An 18,880-nucleotide genomic window follows, 5' to 3' on the forward strand; every position below is an offset into this window, starting at 1 on the left:
TTTTTTTTTTTTTTTTTTTTGAGATGGAGTCTCACTCTGTCACCGGGCTGGAGTGCAATGGTATGATCTTGGCTCACTGCAACCTCCGCCTCCCGGGTTCAAGCAATTCTCCTGTCTCAGCCTCCCAAGTAGCTGGGACTACAAGCACATGCCACCATACCAGCTAATTTTTGTATTTTTAGTAGAGATGGGGTTTTACCATGTTGGCCAGGATGGTCTCAATCTCTTGATCTCATGATCTGCCAGCCTCGGCCTCCCAAAGTGCTGGGATTACAGACGGGAGCAAGCACACCTGGCCATTTATGATGTCTTACACTTTATCACCCCTTCATTTCTCACTTATTTTGTAGAAATGTATTTGGTTTCTGCAGACTGTGAAGTGAATAAAAATATTCTAACTTTGCCATCCTTTGAATGAAATGGTTGACTGTCACTCCTGCTAAAAAGAAAGTAATCAGACCTAGTTATTTAGACTTTGTTTAGAAATTAACTTTTTCCATGAGGTACATATGGTCTGATTACTGTGAGTGACACCCTTTATCAGGGTTTAAAATACCTCAATATGCAAACCCTCTCCCCATTTTTGAAACGAATTTGCAGTGAAAATGGCATATATTTTAATGAGGAAATGATACCCATTTCAGTATTTAGGAACTAAGGCACAGATACTTCTGGAAAATAGGATTGACTTGAGGTGGGTCCCCTTACCATACCACTTGGGAAGGGGGGTGTGTATGTGCGTGTGTGTGTGTTGCGCATGTGTGTATAATCCCACATCAGCACAGAAGAATAAAGAGAAAATCAAACCATAGTGTAGAACTTGGCGGATTTTTTGGTTTTTCCCCACAGAGATATTTTAAAACTAGCTTTCCATGTTATCAAATGTCCTCAAGTTCAACAGTTACAATTTCCAATAATAACTGTCCACAAACAGAGTGATTTGGTGATGTGGCATGAAGGGATTCAGTGCTCAAGTGTTTCTTATGTGTCATCTCTGTGCAGGGCCTGTGTTGTCCTTATTGGATGCCTGCATCAGATTGCCTGGGAGAGCCCAGAGCTGGGGAGGTGGAAAGATGGGGCATGGGGAGAGTTGGAGGCCTCCTACAGATTTGGCACTCTTTGCCCAGTGCTCTGGATTCTCTAAAATGACCTTTTCCTATGAGTAACTTCCAGGGGGCACTGGTGTTTTGTCACCTAACCTGTGTACTTACAGAAACTTGCACGTGTTTGCAGAATTTACAATTTAGTAAATTTTAATAACTTAGTAATGCTCATATGCCAAAGTAAGCAATTTGCATGCTTGTAGCTCTGTGTGAGTGAGTCTGTGGGGGTGGGAGAGTGAATACTTTGGAATGCAGGATCCCAGTGAGTGCCATCATACAGCAGCTAATGGGAAAGACTTCCCCAGGATTGATGTATGCAGTGGTGTCAGAGGCCCTTACCTGAAATACTGCCGTCACTGAACATGCCCTGACTTTGGGGAAGGAGGAAGGGAGTAGCCAGTTCTTTGAAGACCTCAAGGTCCTTTCAGGGACTGCTGGGAGACTAAAAATGGAACTCGCATAAACCCATTGCCCTTCGTGTGAGCTGCAGGCTTTCGGGAGCAAATGGTGGTTTTGTGACAAAATCATCTAACTGCTTGTTAAGGATTTCCAATAACCCTGTGATTGATAATAATAGAGTGTTTTGGGGGAGCAGTGAGGTAGAATAATGTGTGTGTCTGGCTGCAGTGAATAGAAGCTGGTATTTTCCAGATAAAGTTCAAGTAATTTACTTCAAAAGTATATTTAAACATTTATTTCTATAAGGAGTGCTCAAAAGAATTTTGATTAGATTACTCAAAGTTTAAAGATAATCCTTGCTTAAAGATAATCCTTGGCAAGTCAAAAATTTTCCCCACCTCCATGTATACCTTCTTTTCCTGATTCTAATCCATCTTCCCTAATTGTGACTTCTTTGTATGTCATATTCACTTTTTTCAAATTACATGTGAATGTGTTAGTTGCTACACCAGTTTTTTTTTTTTTTTTTTTTTTTTTAGAGACAGGGTTTCACCATGTTGGCCAGGCTGGTCTCAAAACCCCTGACCTGCAGTGATCCACCCGCCTCAGCCTCCCAAAGTGCTGGAATTACAGGCGTGAGCCACTGCACCTGGCCGCTATTCCAGTTTCTAAGTGACCACCAGGAAGTGAGAATTTAGCCCTAGATATGGAGGTTTATTCTTGGGATATTTGCTGCTGTGACACACAGTCTTCCTCATTAATATGGAACGTCTCATTTTTGAAATATGTGTCGTATCTGGGGCTGGTTGACTGACATGGTTTAGATTGAAAACAATCAATAGGAGTGGTATTCCTGGAAGAAAACATTTGGTGAAAATGTAGAAGGAAAATATAATTCTAATGCACATTTTTGCCTAAATAACATTTATTCATATGTTTACTATACGGATTTATAGGAATTGGCCTATCTTCCTTATATGAAGACAATTCTAGTAATTTCATATTGCTGGGTGTGGTCTCATTAACACCCTGTTGTAGTTAACATGGTATTATCAGATGAACATGTTGAAAGATGAAACTTGAGTTTAAAAATAAAACACTCCTTATTGTTTCTTGGTTTCCTGAAGCTTCACATTTAAGTTCCTTAAATTTTCAAATGAACTTTATAGGGATGAGGGGAAATGCGTAGAAGGAATTCTGGAAGTCTTCGACATGCTCCTGGCAACTACTTCAAGGTTTCGAGAGTTAAAACTCCAACACAAAGAGTATCTCTGTGTCAAGGCCATGGTCCTGCTCAATTCCAGTAAGTAACCACACAGCTGGGCCATGTTTTATCGGGGAGAGATGCTGTGTCTAGAACTAGCATGATATGAAGGAGAATGTTGAACTTCTATTTTATTTAAAAAGGGTAAAATGGTTTGCTATTGGACTTTGTTTTATTTTGATCGCGATTTAAACTGTAGGTAACTTTTGGTAACTTGTATGTAAATTACTCGTTAAGTGAATGACTGGCAATCAAGTTAAAAGTAACTCAAGCAACTTTCTGGAAAAGAGAAAAAACTTTAAACTGTTTATCTTTTAACGTTTTTTCAGTGCTTACACAGACACTTTACATGGTTGGTATGCATTTACACTTACATTTGGGGGCCTACTTTTTTACAGATTGATTGATTCAGTAAAAATACAGTCCTACCTTCAAATAGCTCATAGTGTAGGCAGAGAGGCAGAGACAACAAATCATTAAAAATAATGATTTCTGGCCAGGTGCAGTGACTCACGCCTGTAATCCCAGCACTTTGGGAGGCAGAGGTGGGCGGATCACCTGAGGTTGGGAGTTCGAGACCAGCCTGAACAACATGGAGAAACCTTGTCTCTACTAAAAATACACAGAGTACTACGGGAAAATAGGAGGAGAGATCCTGGAGTTGTTACCGAAGGGAATGATGTTTGAATGAATCTTCAGGAAAGGACAGAGGGAAGTAGCTGTGGCTATAAAATGCAGTGCTGAAGACTAGAAACTGCTGCTCCAGCTTTGAGCAGCTTAGTAGAGGTTCAGGCACGGGAGTGTCACGCACAGATGCATGACATAGAAAGGTCACCCAGCTTCCATGGGGAGGATTGGAAAGGGCAGAGACTGAAGCAGGGGGCCCGTTAGAGACAATGAAAGCCTGAACTGGCATGAGGTTAGGGAGGAAGGGACTTGACTTGAGGGGGAAGTGGGACTTGGAGGAGGGAGATAAGGAAGGTACAGTTTACGATATGTGGATGGTTTAGTTTTGTTAGTTTTTTCTTATATAAATAATATCTGGTTATTGTAAATAAACATTCAAATGAGAAACACAAGGAAGAAGATAAAATCATCAGGAATACCTGCCCTCAAAATATCCACCATAACTTTGGTGACTATTTCTTTTTTTTTCTGAGATGAAATCTTGCTCTGCTGCCCAGGCTGGAGGGCAGTGGCATAATCATAGCTTATTGTAACCTAGAACTGAGATCAAGTGATCCTCCCACCTCAGCTGCACAAGTAGCTGGGACTAGAGGTACATACCACCAGACCTGGTTAATTAAAAACAGTGTTTTTTTTTTTTGTAGAGACAGAGTCTTGCTGTGTTGCTAGAGGTGGCTTGAACTCTTGGCCTCAAGAAGTCCTCCCACCTCAGCCTCCCAAAGTACTAAAATTTATAAGCATGAGCCCCTGTTCCCAGTCTGTATCTTGTTTTTTCATTTTTCTTTTTGTGACAGGGTGCCATTCTGTTGCCCAGGCTGGAACACAGTGGCATGATCATGGCTTATGCAGTTCTGACCACCTGGGCTCAAGTAATCCTTCCACATCAGCCACCTGAGTAGCTGGGACCACAGGGGCCCGCCACCACACCCGACTAATTTTTGTATTTTTTGTAGAGGTGAGGTCTCCCTGCATTGCATAAGCTGGTCTCAAACTCCTGGGCTCAAGTGACCCACTCACCTCAGCCTTTCAAAGTGTTGGGATTATGGGCACAAGCCATCATGCCAGATTTTTTTTTTTTTTTTCCACTTTTCAAATGCTGTGAAACCATTCTGGGTCAACTAGGAGAGATCTAACACAATCTTTGACATGAGGGCATTATACTAAATTGTTCAACCATTTCTCTGTTACTAAACATCCAGTTCCTCTTCCTTTTTTAAAAACCGTTATAAACGTTACTGCAATAAATAAAGATGTGCTACTTTGCATGAATTTCTAAGTTTGTGGATAGTTGTCACACTGGTCAGTTCATGATCTACTTGGCATCCAAGCCAGCTGCTCTAGCAGAGACTGATGGCTTTCCTTAGCCGTTTATTCTTGTTGGGCTTTTAGGCTATTGATTTTTTTCTTTCTCAAGTACTGTTTACATCCTGGTTTTAATGTTCACCTGAAGACTTACAGACACCCCTATTTGGACAACATATGGGGCTTTATTTATCCAATCTTAGAGTTCAGTGCTTGAAACAACAGGGACATAGATCAGATCATGTTATACTATAGTCTTTTAAATCAGCCAAAGTAGTCGATCCTGAAGCCAAGATTCAATGCAGAATTCACTGTGACCACATGTTTCCAGCTGCCTCTTGATGTGGGGCTGGCAGACCTTCACATATTTCTTCTCTCACAGACTCTTGGATATCGGCACTAGTTTGTTGCTTTTTTGTTTGTTGGTTGGTTTGTTCGACACAGGGTCTCACTCTGTTGCCCAGGCTGGAGTGTTAAGGACAGTTACTTTTGCAAAATATAACAAAAATGAATTACGAGAAAAAAAGTGCAAAATACAAGTCCTGGTTTATTGTATTATTATTAGTTATTATATTCAACAAATTTAAAATTATTCTGTCGATTGCTATAAAAGTTTCTAAGTTCTTATACTGAATTTCTACCTATCTCTTTGTAAATGGGCAACAGACCATACATTAGTTGTGGAGAGAACACAGGATGTTGTTCAGGAGTTGCTCGGGTCTTGGGTGGAGGACAGGGTTAGGCCTGGAAGAACTGAGTGAGGGAAAATGAAGAAGGAATCTGAAGGCCATGTGAGGGTACAGAGACCTTGAAGACAACCTTTGAGTATTTCCTAGTTGATTCTCAGTCTGGCCTTACCTGCCTAACATGTCATTTCCCATGCATTCAACACACCCTTCCCTGTTTATTGTTACCATTCACCTTTTACAGAATAACACGAGGGCCCAGCTTACACTGATGGTTGTGTTGATGTGCATGTAGGAAAGTCCAGCCAGGGTTTTATTTGTTTATTTTCGAGACAACCTTGCTGTGTCGCCCAGGCTAGAGTGGAGGGCAGTGGTGCAATCTTGGCTCACTATAATGTCTGCCTCCCAGTTTCAAGTGATTCTCCTGCCTCAGCCTCCCACGTAGCTGGGATTACAGGTGTATGCCACAATACGAGGCTAATTTTTGTATTTTTACTAGAGATGATACATTAATCTGTTCTCACACTGCTGTGAAGGAATACCTGAGACTCGGTAATTTATAAGGAAAGAGGCTTAATCGATTCACATTTCAGTATGGCTGGGGAGGCCTCGGAAACGTAAAATAATGGCAGAAAGTGAAGAGGAAGCAAGATACCTTCTTCACAAGGTGGCAGGAAGGAGAAGTACCAAGCAAAGACAGAAGAGCCCTGTAACTTATAAAATTATCAAATCTTGTGAGAACTTAGTCACTGTCATGAGAACAGCATGGGGGAAACTGCCCCCATGATTCAGTCACCTCCACCTGGTCTCTTCCTCTACCTGGAGTCTCCCTTGACACATGGGGACTACGGGGACTACAGTTCAAGATGAGATTTGGGTGGGGACACAAAGCCTAATCATGTCAGACAGGGTTTCTCCATGTTGGTCAGGCTGGTCTTGTACTCCTGGCCTCGAGTGATCTGCCCACCTTGGCCTCCGAAAGTGCTGGGACAGGTGTGAGCCACCACACCTGGCCCACCAGCCAGGATGTTTGAATGGACCATGGAATAAAATCAATTTTTTCTGACTTTCTTTTCCAAACCACCTACCAACATTATCTCACATAGGTGCTACCATTTTTGTCCAAGGGAGGATCTGCTTGAAGAGTACCTTCTCATCTTGGCAGTGGAGGATCATCAAATGCCAGATGATGGGGCTTCTCTCACTTTCAGAAATAATTTAGAACTCTTTTCTGTGCAGGAAATTGCTTCTCAGAAAGCAGTGTTTGCTTGTTGTTACAACACTTTGTAGTATAAAGCCTTCTGTTTGGCAAGGCTCCTTACAGGCATTTTAGCCTCCCAGACGTCATATTGTGTTGCTGTCAAAGCTAGATGCAGCATCTGTGCAAATGGGAAAGATGAAGGCTACAGCATTTCCCTGCGGCATGACAGAACTGCCACATTGAGAGAATTACAGAAGGCAAGGGAGACATGCGATGTAATTACCGCTTGTGGGGGTAAACGAGTAAAATTTGTTTATTGTAAATCCAAGTTTAAGAATTTTTTTTTTTTAGAGACAGTGTCTCACCCTGACACCCAGGCTGGGGTGCAATGGCGTGATCTCGGCTCACTGCAGCCTCCTGAATCCTAGGTTCAAGCGATTCTCCTGCCTCAGCTTCTGGAGTAGCTGGGATTACAGGCGCCCGCCACCATGCCCAGCTAATTTTTGTACTTTTAGTAGAGACAGGGTTTCATCATGTTGGCCAGGCCAGTCTCAAACTCCTGACCTCATGATCTGCCTGCCTCAGCCTCCCAAAGTGCTGTGATTACAGGCAAGAGTCACCACGCCTGGCCAAAAATCTTTTAAGGAAGCTCCTTTCTTTCTTGGTAGTCATATAACAATTGTCACAATAAATTGATCCTGTTCAGCATTGCTAGGAAGAAAATGGGACAGCCTTCAGTGCCAGGATAGGTGAGTCTTTTCTGTGCTAGGTTTTTAGGGTTTTTAAGTACAGGCTTTTTTCTTCTGGATTATTTGTGGTATTTAAATTAAACACAAAAATAGGGATGGAATCTGCCTCCTTGCTTTAAAATTTAAAACCCTGACAGAATATGTAAAACAGATATTGAACATTGGACAACAGTGATCCATGGGAGGAGAGACACAAACGAGGTGTGGCTTTGATTGTCCAGTTTACTGCCTGCAGCCACTTTCCAGGCTGCAATGCAGGGATGGGTCTATGTGGTTTCCAGAGAAACAGAACCAATAGGACAGTTGGGTAGGTGGGTGAGTAGGTAGGTAGGTAGGCAGGTAGGCAGGTAGATGAGAGGGGATTTATTATGAAAATTGACTTGAATGATTATGAAGGCTGAGAAGTCAGAGAGAGAGAGACAGAGAGAAAGAAAGAATTCTCCTTTCCTCTGCCATTTCATTCTATCTGGACCCTCAGCCTGTTGGATGGTGTCTGCCAACATCGGTTAAGGGCAGATCTTCTTTACTTAGTCCACTGATTCTTTTTTTTTGTTTGTTTGAGACAGAGTGTTGCTCAGGCTGCAATGCAGTGGCACCATCTCGGCTCACTACGACCTCTGCCTCCTGGGTTCAAGTGATTCTCCTTCCTCAGCTTTCTGAGTAGCAGGGATTACAGGCACCTGGGATTGAAAGCTAATTTTGTATTTTTAGTAGAGATGGGGTTTCACCATGTTGACCAGGCTGGTCTCAATCTCCTGACCTCAAGTGATCCACCTAACTTGGCCTTCCAAAGTGCAGGGATTACAGGTGTGAGCCACCATGCCTGGCCTTAGTCCACTGATTCTAATGCCAGTCTCTTCCTGGAATACTCTAAAGGGATACTCAGCTAAAGGGATACCCAGATAGCAGATAAAGTATTATTTCTGGAACATTATACCCAGAAATAATGCTTTATCTGCTATCTTGTATCCCTTTATCTAGTGAAGTTGACACCTAACATTAATCATCACAAAGGGTAACCCAGATAGACACCAGTAGTCTCCCTTGGTGACCAAGGCACCTAGGACTTGGAGGGGAGAGTACTGAATGGGAAAGAGCTGCACACAGAACTTTGGAGATCTATAGAGCATCCTCTTCAAGTCTTCAGCTAAGTGCTAATCTGCCCATGATTCTGAGGCTACTGAAGACAGAAAAAACCATCAGAAAGGAGTGGGCAAAACAATCCCTAGAGGTCACACAGGGCCAGGAACGTTCACATTCTCACCAGCCAGTGGGAAAAACCTTGTCGTACCCTGGGCATTGGGCACTTCTCAGCCTTCATATAGTGCTCGGAAGGGTATTGCCTCAGTAGTGGGCCTAAAGTCCTTTATGATCCTCCCAAACAAAACTGAAAGTCAAGCCTGGAGGAGCAAATGATTGCTAAGTGATTTAACTGCATCCAAGCACAAAGCTCAGGAATAGAGACACACCCATTTCATTGCACTTTTCTTTATTGTGCATCACAGATACTGCATGTTTTACTAATTGAAGGTTTGTGGCAACCCTGCATTGAACAAATCTGTTGGTACCATTTTTTTCCAACAGCACATGCTCGCTTTATGTCTGTGTCAAATTTTGAATAACACATGCAATATTTCTAACTTTATTATTATGTCTATTGTGGTGATCTGTAATCAATGATTTTTGATGTTACTATTGCAATTGTTTTTGGGTGCCACAAACTGTGCCCATGTAAGATGGCAAACTTAATCTATAAATTTGTGTGTTCTGACTGCTCCACCACCATCCTGGAATTCTGGGAGAATTCTACCATGCATTTGAGGAATTAATAATACCAAGTGATATGGTTTGGCTGTGTCCCCACCCAAATTTCATCTTGTAGTGCCCATAATTCCTATATGTTGTGGGAGGGACCCAGTGGGAGATGATTGAATCATGGGGACAGGTCTTTAGCATGCTGTTCTCAAGATACTGAAGAAGTCTCATGAGATTTGATGGTTATATAAAAAGGGAGTTTCCCTGCACAAGCCCTCTTCTCTTGTCTGCCGCCCTGCAAGACATACCTTTCACCTTCTGCCATGATTGTGTGAGGCTTCCCCAGCCATGTGAAACTATAAGTCCATTTAACCTCTTTCTTTTGTATATTGCCGAGTCTGGGTATGTCTTTATAGCAGTGTGAAAATGGACTCATATGCCAAGTTTACACATACCCTTACAGAAAACTGAAGAGCAGGAAATGTTTTCCAACTCATTCTGTGAGGCCAGCAGTACTCTGATAGAACATCCAGACTAACACATTGGAAGAAAAGAAGACAACAGACCAGTTTCCCTCATACATGTATATGTAAAAGTTTTCTAAAAATTTTTTTTATAAATAGAATCTGATAATATATTAAAAGGATAGCACATCATGAACAAGGAGAATTTTCAGGAATACAAGGTTTCTTTAACTTTTGAAAATCAAACAACAAAATTCACCATATTAACAGAATAATAATGAAAAACCATATGATTAGCTTGAAAGATGCAGACAGTATTTCACAAAATTTAACATCCATTCCTGCTAAAACACTGAACAAACAAGGAACAGAAGGAAACTTCCTCAGTCCATTAAAGGGCACCTATGAAAAACCTGTAGTTGGCCAGGCATGGTGGCTTATGCCTATAATCCCAGTACTTTGGGAGGCTGAGGTGAGTGGATCAAAAGGTCAAGAGATCGAGACCATCCTGGCCAACATGGTGAAACCCCATCTCTACTAAAAATACAAAAAAATTAGCTGGGTGTGGTGGTATCTGCCTGTAGTTCCAGCTACTCGGGAGGCTGAGGCAGGAGAATCACTTGAAGCCAGGAGGTGGAGGTTGCAGTGAGCTAAGATTGCCTCACTGCACTGCAGCCTGGCAACAGAGCCAGGTTCTGTCTCAACAAAAAAACAAAAACAAAAAACTACAGTTGATATTATACTTAATCACAATCAGGAACAAGGCAAGTATGTCCACTGTCCTTAATTCTATTCAACATTTTACTATAAGTTCTACCCAGTGCAATAAGGCAAGAAAAGAGGTGAAAGACATAAAGATTGGAAAGGTAGACGTCAAAGTCTTTATTTAAAAACATGATAATCTATTCAGAAAGTCCTTAGGAGTCTAAAAAAGTGAATTTAGCAAGTTTGTAAGATACAAGGGCAACATATACAAACCAATTGTATTTCTATGTGGCAGCAGTGAGCAATTGGAAATTGAAATAAAAAACCAATACCATTTACAGTAGCATGAAACACTGTGAAACTTGGGAATAAACTTACAAAAGATGTGAGATCTGCACACTAAACACTGCAAAATATAGCTGAAGGAAATTAAAGAAATCCTGAGTAAATGGAGAGAGATGTTAATGGACCATAAGATTCAGTATTGTTTTTAATTCTCCCCCAAAATGATCTATAGATTCAAACTGATAAAAATCTAATAAAGCTTTTTTTTTTTTTTTTGAGACGGAGTTGCACTCATGTTACCCAGGCTGGAGTGCAATGGCGCGATCTCGGCTCACCGCAACCTCCGCCCCCTGGGTTCAGGCAATTCTCTGCCTCAGCCTCCTGAGTAGCTGGGATTACAGGCGTGCGCCACCATGCCCAGCTGAATTTTTTTTGTATTTTTAGTAGAGACGGGGTTTCACCATGTTGACCAGGATGGTCTCGATCTGTTGACCTCGTGATCCACCCGCCTCGGCCTCCCAAAGTACTGGGATTACAGGCGTGAGCCACCGCGCCCGGCCTAATAAAGCTTTTTGGTAGAAATTGACAAGCTGATTCTTAAAATCATATGAAAATGCAAAGGACCTAGTATAGTCAAAACAACCTTGAAAAAGAACAAACCTGGAGGACTTATACCACGTGATTTCAAAGACAATATGGTATTGATGTCAAGAGGAACAAATAAATCAATGGAACAGAGAGTCCAGAAATACATCTGTACAACTACAGATGGTCCTCAATTTATGATGGGGTTATGTCCCAAAAAACTCATCTTAAATTGAAAATGTTGCTAGTCAAAAATGTATTTAACATACCTAAACTACTGAACATCATAGCTTAGCCTAGCCCACCTTAAATGTGTTCAGAATACTTACATTACCCTGCAGTTGGGCAAAATCATCTAACATAAAACCTATTTTATAATAAGGTACTGAATATTTCGTATAATTTATTGAATACCAAAAGTGATTACTGAAAATGAAAAAACAGAATGGTTGTATGTGTACTGGAAGTACAGTTTGTACTGAATGCATATCACTCTTGCACCATCCTAAAGTCAAAAAAATGCAGATAAGTGTGTTCATTATCTTGATTGTGGTGATGGTTCCACTGTGTATATGTATGTCAACGTACATCAGATCATACACACAAAATATGTGCAGGTTATTGTATGTCAGTTATACCTCAATGAATCTGCAGTGTAATGAAAACAAAATAAAAAGATGAAGAGCGTGACATTTGTAGGCTAAATGGAAAAGAGATACCACCAAGCAGGGAACCAAATTAAGCACAGGGTGGAGGCCCTGGAGGATAAGGGTCAGGAGAGGGGAAATGGGGTAGGTCTTTTTTTTTTTTTTTTTTTTCCGAGACAGAGTTTTACTCTTGTTGCCCAGGCTGGAGTGCAGTGGCACAATCTTGGCTCACCGCAACCTCCATCTCTCAGGTCTCTTAAGTCTAAAGGCTGTGAACTTCTGTATCCCACATTAGGATATAGCAGAGTCTCCAAGGGCTGCATTTGGTTGCTGCTAGATGGCCTTGGCAGGCTAGATAAGCACTGGGCTGTCTGAAGAGGATGTCCTGCATAGTTTGGTCTCCTGTTTTCCTGTGTATATGACATGCTTAAGCTAGGATTACGTCACTCAATCACGTCTGCACTGGTACAGCACACTAGCTGGCCAGGTCAGGGTTTGTCAGCAGTTATGTTTTAAAAGCTGCCCATTTCTGGGTTATGCATATCTACTAATAATTTGTATAATATGGAATGGAAATTAACTGTGTCATCCAACTAAATTTCAGCTCAGTTTCTGGTGTGTATTTCAATGACTTCTAAAGATGTCAGAATGTTTAGATACAGTGCTTTTGATCTAGAACAGGGGATATATACTCAAATAGTTAAAGGTCTGATCCTTGATGGGCTTAAGTAGGAGAGGCACGTATTTCTCTATCAGGGAGGGAAGGGAAAGGACCACACCATTCTAACTCAGCCAATCCTCTTCCACTATACACATATAGGATGTGTGGTACTTGGGATTCCTGTATCATATTTAGCCTTTGATATGGCTCTTGAAACTAAGAGACAACAGAAAATGTTGAATTTAACAACTCATTACAATGCTTATTAGAGTGTTTTTTATAAACTCTAAGGTGTTATGCAAGTGTCGTAGTTAATAAAATAGCATATCCAACACTCAACAGAGAGACTGGCCATCTTGCCACACAGGAACTTGAGGACTAGATAAATCCTCTCCCTTGGATAGAATTAGAGAGGGTATGGAATTCAGGAATTAGAATATAATTAATTACATTAATTAACCATAGTCTTTAAAATATTTTAAATTAGAAATAAGCCTATTTAAAGTTTTAAGATTTACAAAGAATGAAACTTTTCATTAAATGAAAGAAATAGAGGGGTGAAGTCAGGCAACCTATTTTACATTAAGAAAGTTAAGAGACATTGGCTCAAGCCCTGGTTCCCTCTGAGTTTATGGGGACAGGTCCCATGGAGTGGGTGGGTCGAGAAGACAAAGACACAGAGGGATGCTGATGAGGAAAGATGGGGGGTCCTTTTCTGTTGACCAAGAACTCGGAGGCAAAGCACAGCTGAACAGCAGCCTGCTGGCCTCATAGCACCTTTTAAGTCCCATCTGCCCTCGTGTGCTGGGGACAGGAGGTGGTGACAGAGGGTGTGGGTCATGGCCAGAGATTCCTTTCCTCAAAGCAAATAAGCAAACACCACATATGGCTCCCCAAAGCCAGGACTTCTTTCCTTTGGTCAGTATTCTGGGACTTTTGTTAACACATTAGATTTTCTCATGTATTTACCTTCAGTCAAGGAAAGCTTACGTTTTCATCCTTTGAACAAATCAGATGTGGCAAATCTTGAAGGAGGGGTGGCTCTCCCCCACCACTGTGCTGCCCAGTATGTCATCAGGTGGGCTGGTGAGCAGAGCACACAGCTGTTTTCAGCTGATAAAGGGGAGAGGAAATGTGTCCTTGATTTTATTTCGCTTTCTTTGGTATGTGTGGACATGGTGCCAAGATCTTGTCTTTTTTTTTTTTAAACTATACTTCTTCAGTTTCATGAAAGGTAATTTAATTTTGTTCTGCAGGGAATCCTAACTGATGTTTTTACTTTTGGGGGGTGGAGTGGGTTCTAAATTTTTGTTGTTTTCTGTGTCTGACTGGGCAGGGCTTTAGCTCTTGTCCCTTGCCCCACCCTGCCCAGGGCCTGCCACATAGCAAGTACTCTGTACATGTATGTTTGATGAGCAAGGGCCCAAGCACGAATGCCCAAGGTGCAGGCATGGTACTGCCAACTGGAGAGTCAGGCAGCAGCATGGGTATTCTTCAGCACAGTTCCTTTCCAGGAGGATATTTTTTTTCTATGTGATCAATGAGAACAGGAGTCCCCAGGATAATTTTATACAGGTCAGTCTTTTTGTATATACACTGCCCCCCCATATGTAAAATGGATTTAGCATATGCCTTTCCAAAACTGCAGTGCCTCGCCTCCCTAAACCACTTGTGGCTGATGGACTCTGTATCCCACGTGGAGCTGTGTTGCCCCCACAGCCTGTAGAAGGCCTGGGGTCTGGCCTTGGCAATGACTGTGGTTCATGAAGTGGATAACACAATGACACATACATGTTCTCTGAGAGAACCTCGGTCACACACAGCCCAGGGAATTTATGTTACTGTAATTTTGGTTCTGAGGTGTTCTTTTATTATTACTTTTATTTTTAGTAACAGCTTTACTGTGAAGTAATTCACGTACCATATAAGTGATCCGTATTAAGTACACAATTCAGTGTTTTTAGTTTATTCAGTGTAAGTGGTGCAACCATCACCACTATCAATTTTAGAACATTTTCATCACCTGAAAAGAACCCCATGCTTCTTAGCCATCATTTCCCGCTCCCTATCTCACCCGCACCCCTAGGCAACCACTAATCTGCTTTTCTGACTCTGTGGATTTGCCTATTCTAGACGTTTTGTTATAAATGGAATCACACAACATGTGGTCCTTTGTGTCTGGCTTCTTTTGCTTAGCATGATGTTTTCAAGGTTCATCTACCAGTACCTCATGCCTTTTTGTAGCTGAGTACTATTCTGCTGTATGGATAGACCACGTTTTGTTGAGCCGTTCATCAGTCAGTGGACATTCCACTTTTAGGCTGAGTTATACTGCTACAAACATTTGTGTAAAATCTGAGGATTTGTTTTTATATTTTTAATCTATGTCACTTTGAACTGAGACATGTACAGGTACACGAGTTTGGCTCCTTTTGGAATTCTAAGACACAGTATTTCTTGATGGCAGTGGAAGTCGCATGTCATGCAGCTGAGTAGACTACAGGATAGCTAAAAGGAAGCACTCGTTCATGCAGCTGGGCTTGGTTTTAGGGAAAGTAAGCTTGAAATAATTTTCTCTATGTTTTACTAATAATTTTCTGTGTGTACCTAAAACATATATTAGCATGAATATTTATCATTTCAAATATGATGTTTTTGGCTAGAAAAATAAAATAAGGGTCTGTGCCCTCAAAGCACTTACGTTCAGTCTTGCTTAGGACAGAAGGGTGGCTGTGGGATGTGTGTGGGGACAAGGCAGACCTCCAGCTTGTGGGGTGGTGCCTCTGCTGGGATGAACGGGGCATTGTCAGAGTGCCAGGGGACAACTCAAACCAGACTTAGGGTGAAATGATAGGGACGTTGGGGGAAGCTTCCAGAAGGAATTTCATGACCAGGTTGGAATCTACAGGAGGAATGGGTATAAATCAGCAAGAAAAAAAGGGTAGAAGGCCGGGTGCAGTGGCTCATGCTTGTAATCTCAGCACTCTGGGAAGAAGCTGAGGCAGGTGGATCACCTAAGGTCAGGAGTTCGAGACCAGCCTGGCCAAGATGGTGAAACCCCATCTCTATCAAAAATACAAAACCTAGCTAGGTGTGGTGGCGCATGCCTGTAATCCCAGCTACTGGGGAGACTGATGCAGGAGAATCCCTTGAACAAGGGAGTCAGAGTTGCAGTAAGCTGAGATCGCGCCACTGCACTCCAGCCTGGTGACAGAGTGAGAGTCCGTCTCAAAAAAAAGAAAAAGAAAAAGAAAAAAAAAAATCAGGGTAGAGAGGAAGGAGAGAGTTCCCAAGCAGAAAGCTGGGCATGTTTGGAGCATCACCTGTTCAGGGAGTTGAGAGTGGGACTCACGGTGAGGTGTGGTGGGAACTGCAGATGAGAGGAACAGGGAGGGGCCTGGTACCCCTGGTAGCTGCAGCAGGTGGTTTGGACTCCCTACCCTCTGAGCTGGGGAGTCATTAAAGGTAGCCCCATGAGTAGATCTGCATTTTGGCCACACAGAAGGGGACACACAGGGTCAAGGGTGGGATCTTGTTTCCTCTGTGGTGGGAGCACAGGTGATCTCTGGGGTGACAGTGGGAAGTCTGAGGAGGTGGGGGGGACTCTGAAAGAACCAGTGTGGAGAACAAAGTGGGGGGTGGGGGTTGGAGAAGCAGCTTCAGAGATATTGAAAAGATGAATATTTTAAATCTGCATCATCAGACACTATGGAGATCCCTAGGGATGTGGCAAAGCACTACACTTACATAATTGTGCTTCAGTATTGTCCTTTGCCTTAACTGAGTTGAACTTAGTTAAATTGAGCTGCCTTAATTGAACTGAAAGTGCCAATAAAAATAGAGAACAAAAACTGCCAAAACAAATTCTGTGGATGCTGGAGCACCAGCCACCTTCAGTCTCATGACAGCCAAGACTCAGCAGCTCCCTTGTTGACTTTACATATTCCTTATTTATTCTTGCTTTGAAATTAAAAGCCCGGAAGAGAAGCTAATTATTAAAGGGAATCAAGGAGTCAGGCAGCGGTGGGAGTGGGGTGGGGTGGGGAGAAGGAGATTTAGGTGAGCTTTTATTTTGCTGCCATTGGGACGCCACAGTATCTCAATCCTAGAGTTGGAAGGCCGTTAAATGCAGCGCAGGGCAGGATGGGGGAGGCAGAGTACCCGGGACGTGGGTGTGGGGACCTAAGGAGATGCGTTCCTGCATGCATTGCTGTATGAGGAACTGAAGCTCAGAGAAATCCAGATGGTGGATAGAAGGTAGGTCCGTCTGACTCCAAATTGGTGGTCTTCCTGCTCCAGCCAGGTGCCACACAGTGAGATGCAGAGGTGGCAGCAGGGGCCCTGCTGTGGCTGTCCGAGGCACGTGGTACACACAGGAGGTGGCAGAGGAGGCTTCATCACATTGGCCATTCCTTTGTTATTAAACTCCCTTTAGATGGGGAGCCCTCCCTGGGGCTAAGAGTAGAATTACTCTCACTTTCTGACCATCTCTGTGTATCTGTTGCTGAAGATGAGAAACACCATATAATGGTTTCAGGGGACTAGATATACTTGCATGGCAAGGCCACAATTATGGGCCCGGTGGGCACTTCAAAGGGACAGTGAGTCTGTCTGCATTAAGCCAGGCTTCTCTTCTAGCTCTGTGATGCAGCTGGCTCTCAGAGAAGTGCCCCTGGGGAGGTAAGACCATGCTTATAATAAGATCCTGCCACACATGCAGATGTCAGAGCAACCCAGATCACCTCGGAGTAGGCACGCTGTACAGCTGAGCACATGACTTCCGCTCCTTTGCTCAGAGCAATGACTTGTGGCTTTTATTCTTTGTCCAGGTATGTACCCTCTGGTCACAGCAACCCAGGATGCTGAGAGCAGCCAGAAGCTGGCCCACTTGCTGAACGCTGTGACCGATGCTTTGGTCTGGGTGATCGCCAAGAGTGGCGTCTCCTCCCAGCAGCAGTCCGTGCGCCTGGCTAACCTCCTGATGCTCCTGTCCCACGTCAGGCACGCGAGGTATGCGCCTTCAGGAGCTGCTTGGCTCAAGCGTGGGGTGGGATTATGTGCTCAGAGGATGGTGAAGAGATTTGGGAAGTGTTTGAAAGTTAAGGAAAATGAATGCCTGAAAGGGAATGGGGGATTTGTCAGCTTACACACCTGTAACCAAAGATGGGTGAAGAGTGGGCATTGAAGGAATGTCACGTGGTATCTTATAGGATCTTCATGGCATCCAGTGGTGGCTCATCTGTTTTTCAGTTGCTGGGGTTTATAGCCTGTTTATGGAGTCCTAAAAGGGGCAGTTCCTCCCCTTACATGAACTGCCACCCCTCTTTACACCACCCAGGGCTGAGGCCCTGAGGTCATTTTTTTGTGGAGAGGCTAAGACCTCTCCTATATGGCCCTTTAAGCTGGTGATATGGAGAAGTGCACAAAGGCTTCCCTAAGCGTTGTTCTTTTGATGGCATCAGGATATTAAGGACAAGACCTAAGAGAAGTGGTATGCCCAACAGATTTAGGAAGGCAGAGCTGAGGGTAGGGCATGTTTCTGATCAGGAAATGTAATCGTGTGCAGGAAATGTAATGGTGTGCAGTGGTGGCTACTGCTGGTACAGTGATGTTCAGTGCGTGGTGTTACCCAGAATGGAGGGTAGACTTGCCCTGGAGCTCGAGGAGGGGAGGGGAAGAATGGAAGGTAATTAAGTGCTTACTAAGGAGCAAGTATAAATACTGTGGGGAAGGACGATATATACCCCAAGAATCATTTTTTTTTGAGATGGAGTTTTACTCTTATTGCCCAGACTGGAATGCAATGGTGCCATCTGGGCTCACTGCAACCTCCACTTCCTGGGTTCAAGGGATTCTCCTGCCTCAGCCTACCAAGTAGCTAGGATTACAGGCGTGTGCCACCACACCCTGCTAATTTCATATTTTTAGCAGAGATGGGGTTTCACCAGGTTGGTCAGCTGGTCTCGAACTCCTGATCTCAGGTGATCTACCCGCCTTAGCCTCCCAAAGTGTGGGATTACAGGCTTGAGCCACCACACTTGGCCTTCACCTCAACAATCTTAAAAAGCAAGAGGAGAGGAAGAAGACTTTTGCCTGTTTCCCCTTTAATGGTTACTCAGCACACAACCGTTTGCAGAGCAGATACACTTGATCCTGTGTTTGTAGATTCCTTCATTGTGAATTTATCTGCTTGCTAAAATTTATTTGTAACCCCCAAATCGGTATTCATGGTGTTTCTGAGGTCATGAACAGGGTGGCAAAAATTCTGAGTCACCCTCTATGCACAGTCCCAGCAGAGATGGAACAAGCAGCTGCTCTCCTACTGTAAACAAGTGTCCTTTATTTGGTGTACTTAGTGTCATGGTTTTACATTTTTGTGCTTTTGGT

At 43.1% G+C, this 18,880-nt stretch overlaps 1 protein-coding gene across 2 annotated transcripts in view; it reads left to right on the plus strand.

The window, feature by feature from the left end:
* Positions 1–18,880, plus strand: part of ESR2 (estrogen receptor 2) — a 71,020-nt gene that overhangs the window by 44,318 nt on the left and 7,822 nt on the right. For both annotated transcript variants that reach the window (XM_032246106.1, XM_032246107.1), the window contains 2 exons: positions 2,672–2,805; positions 17,323–17,503. In XM_032246106.1, coding sequence (XP_032101997.1) covers positions 2,672–2,805; positions 17,323–17,503 — 315 coding nt within the window. The remainder of the gene's footprint in view (positions 1–2,671; positions 2,806–17,322; positions 17,504–18,880) is intronic.

This window comes from Sapajus apella, unplaced genomic scaffold (assembly GCF_009761245.1).
Source record: "Sapajus apella isolate SASKATOON/1434 unplaced genomic scaffold, GSC_monkey_1.0 scaffold59, whole genome shotgun sequence".
Lineage (NCBI taxonomy): Eukaryota > Metazoa > Chordata > Mammalia > Primates > Cebidae > Sapajus > Sapajus apella.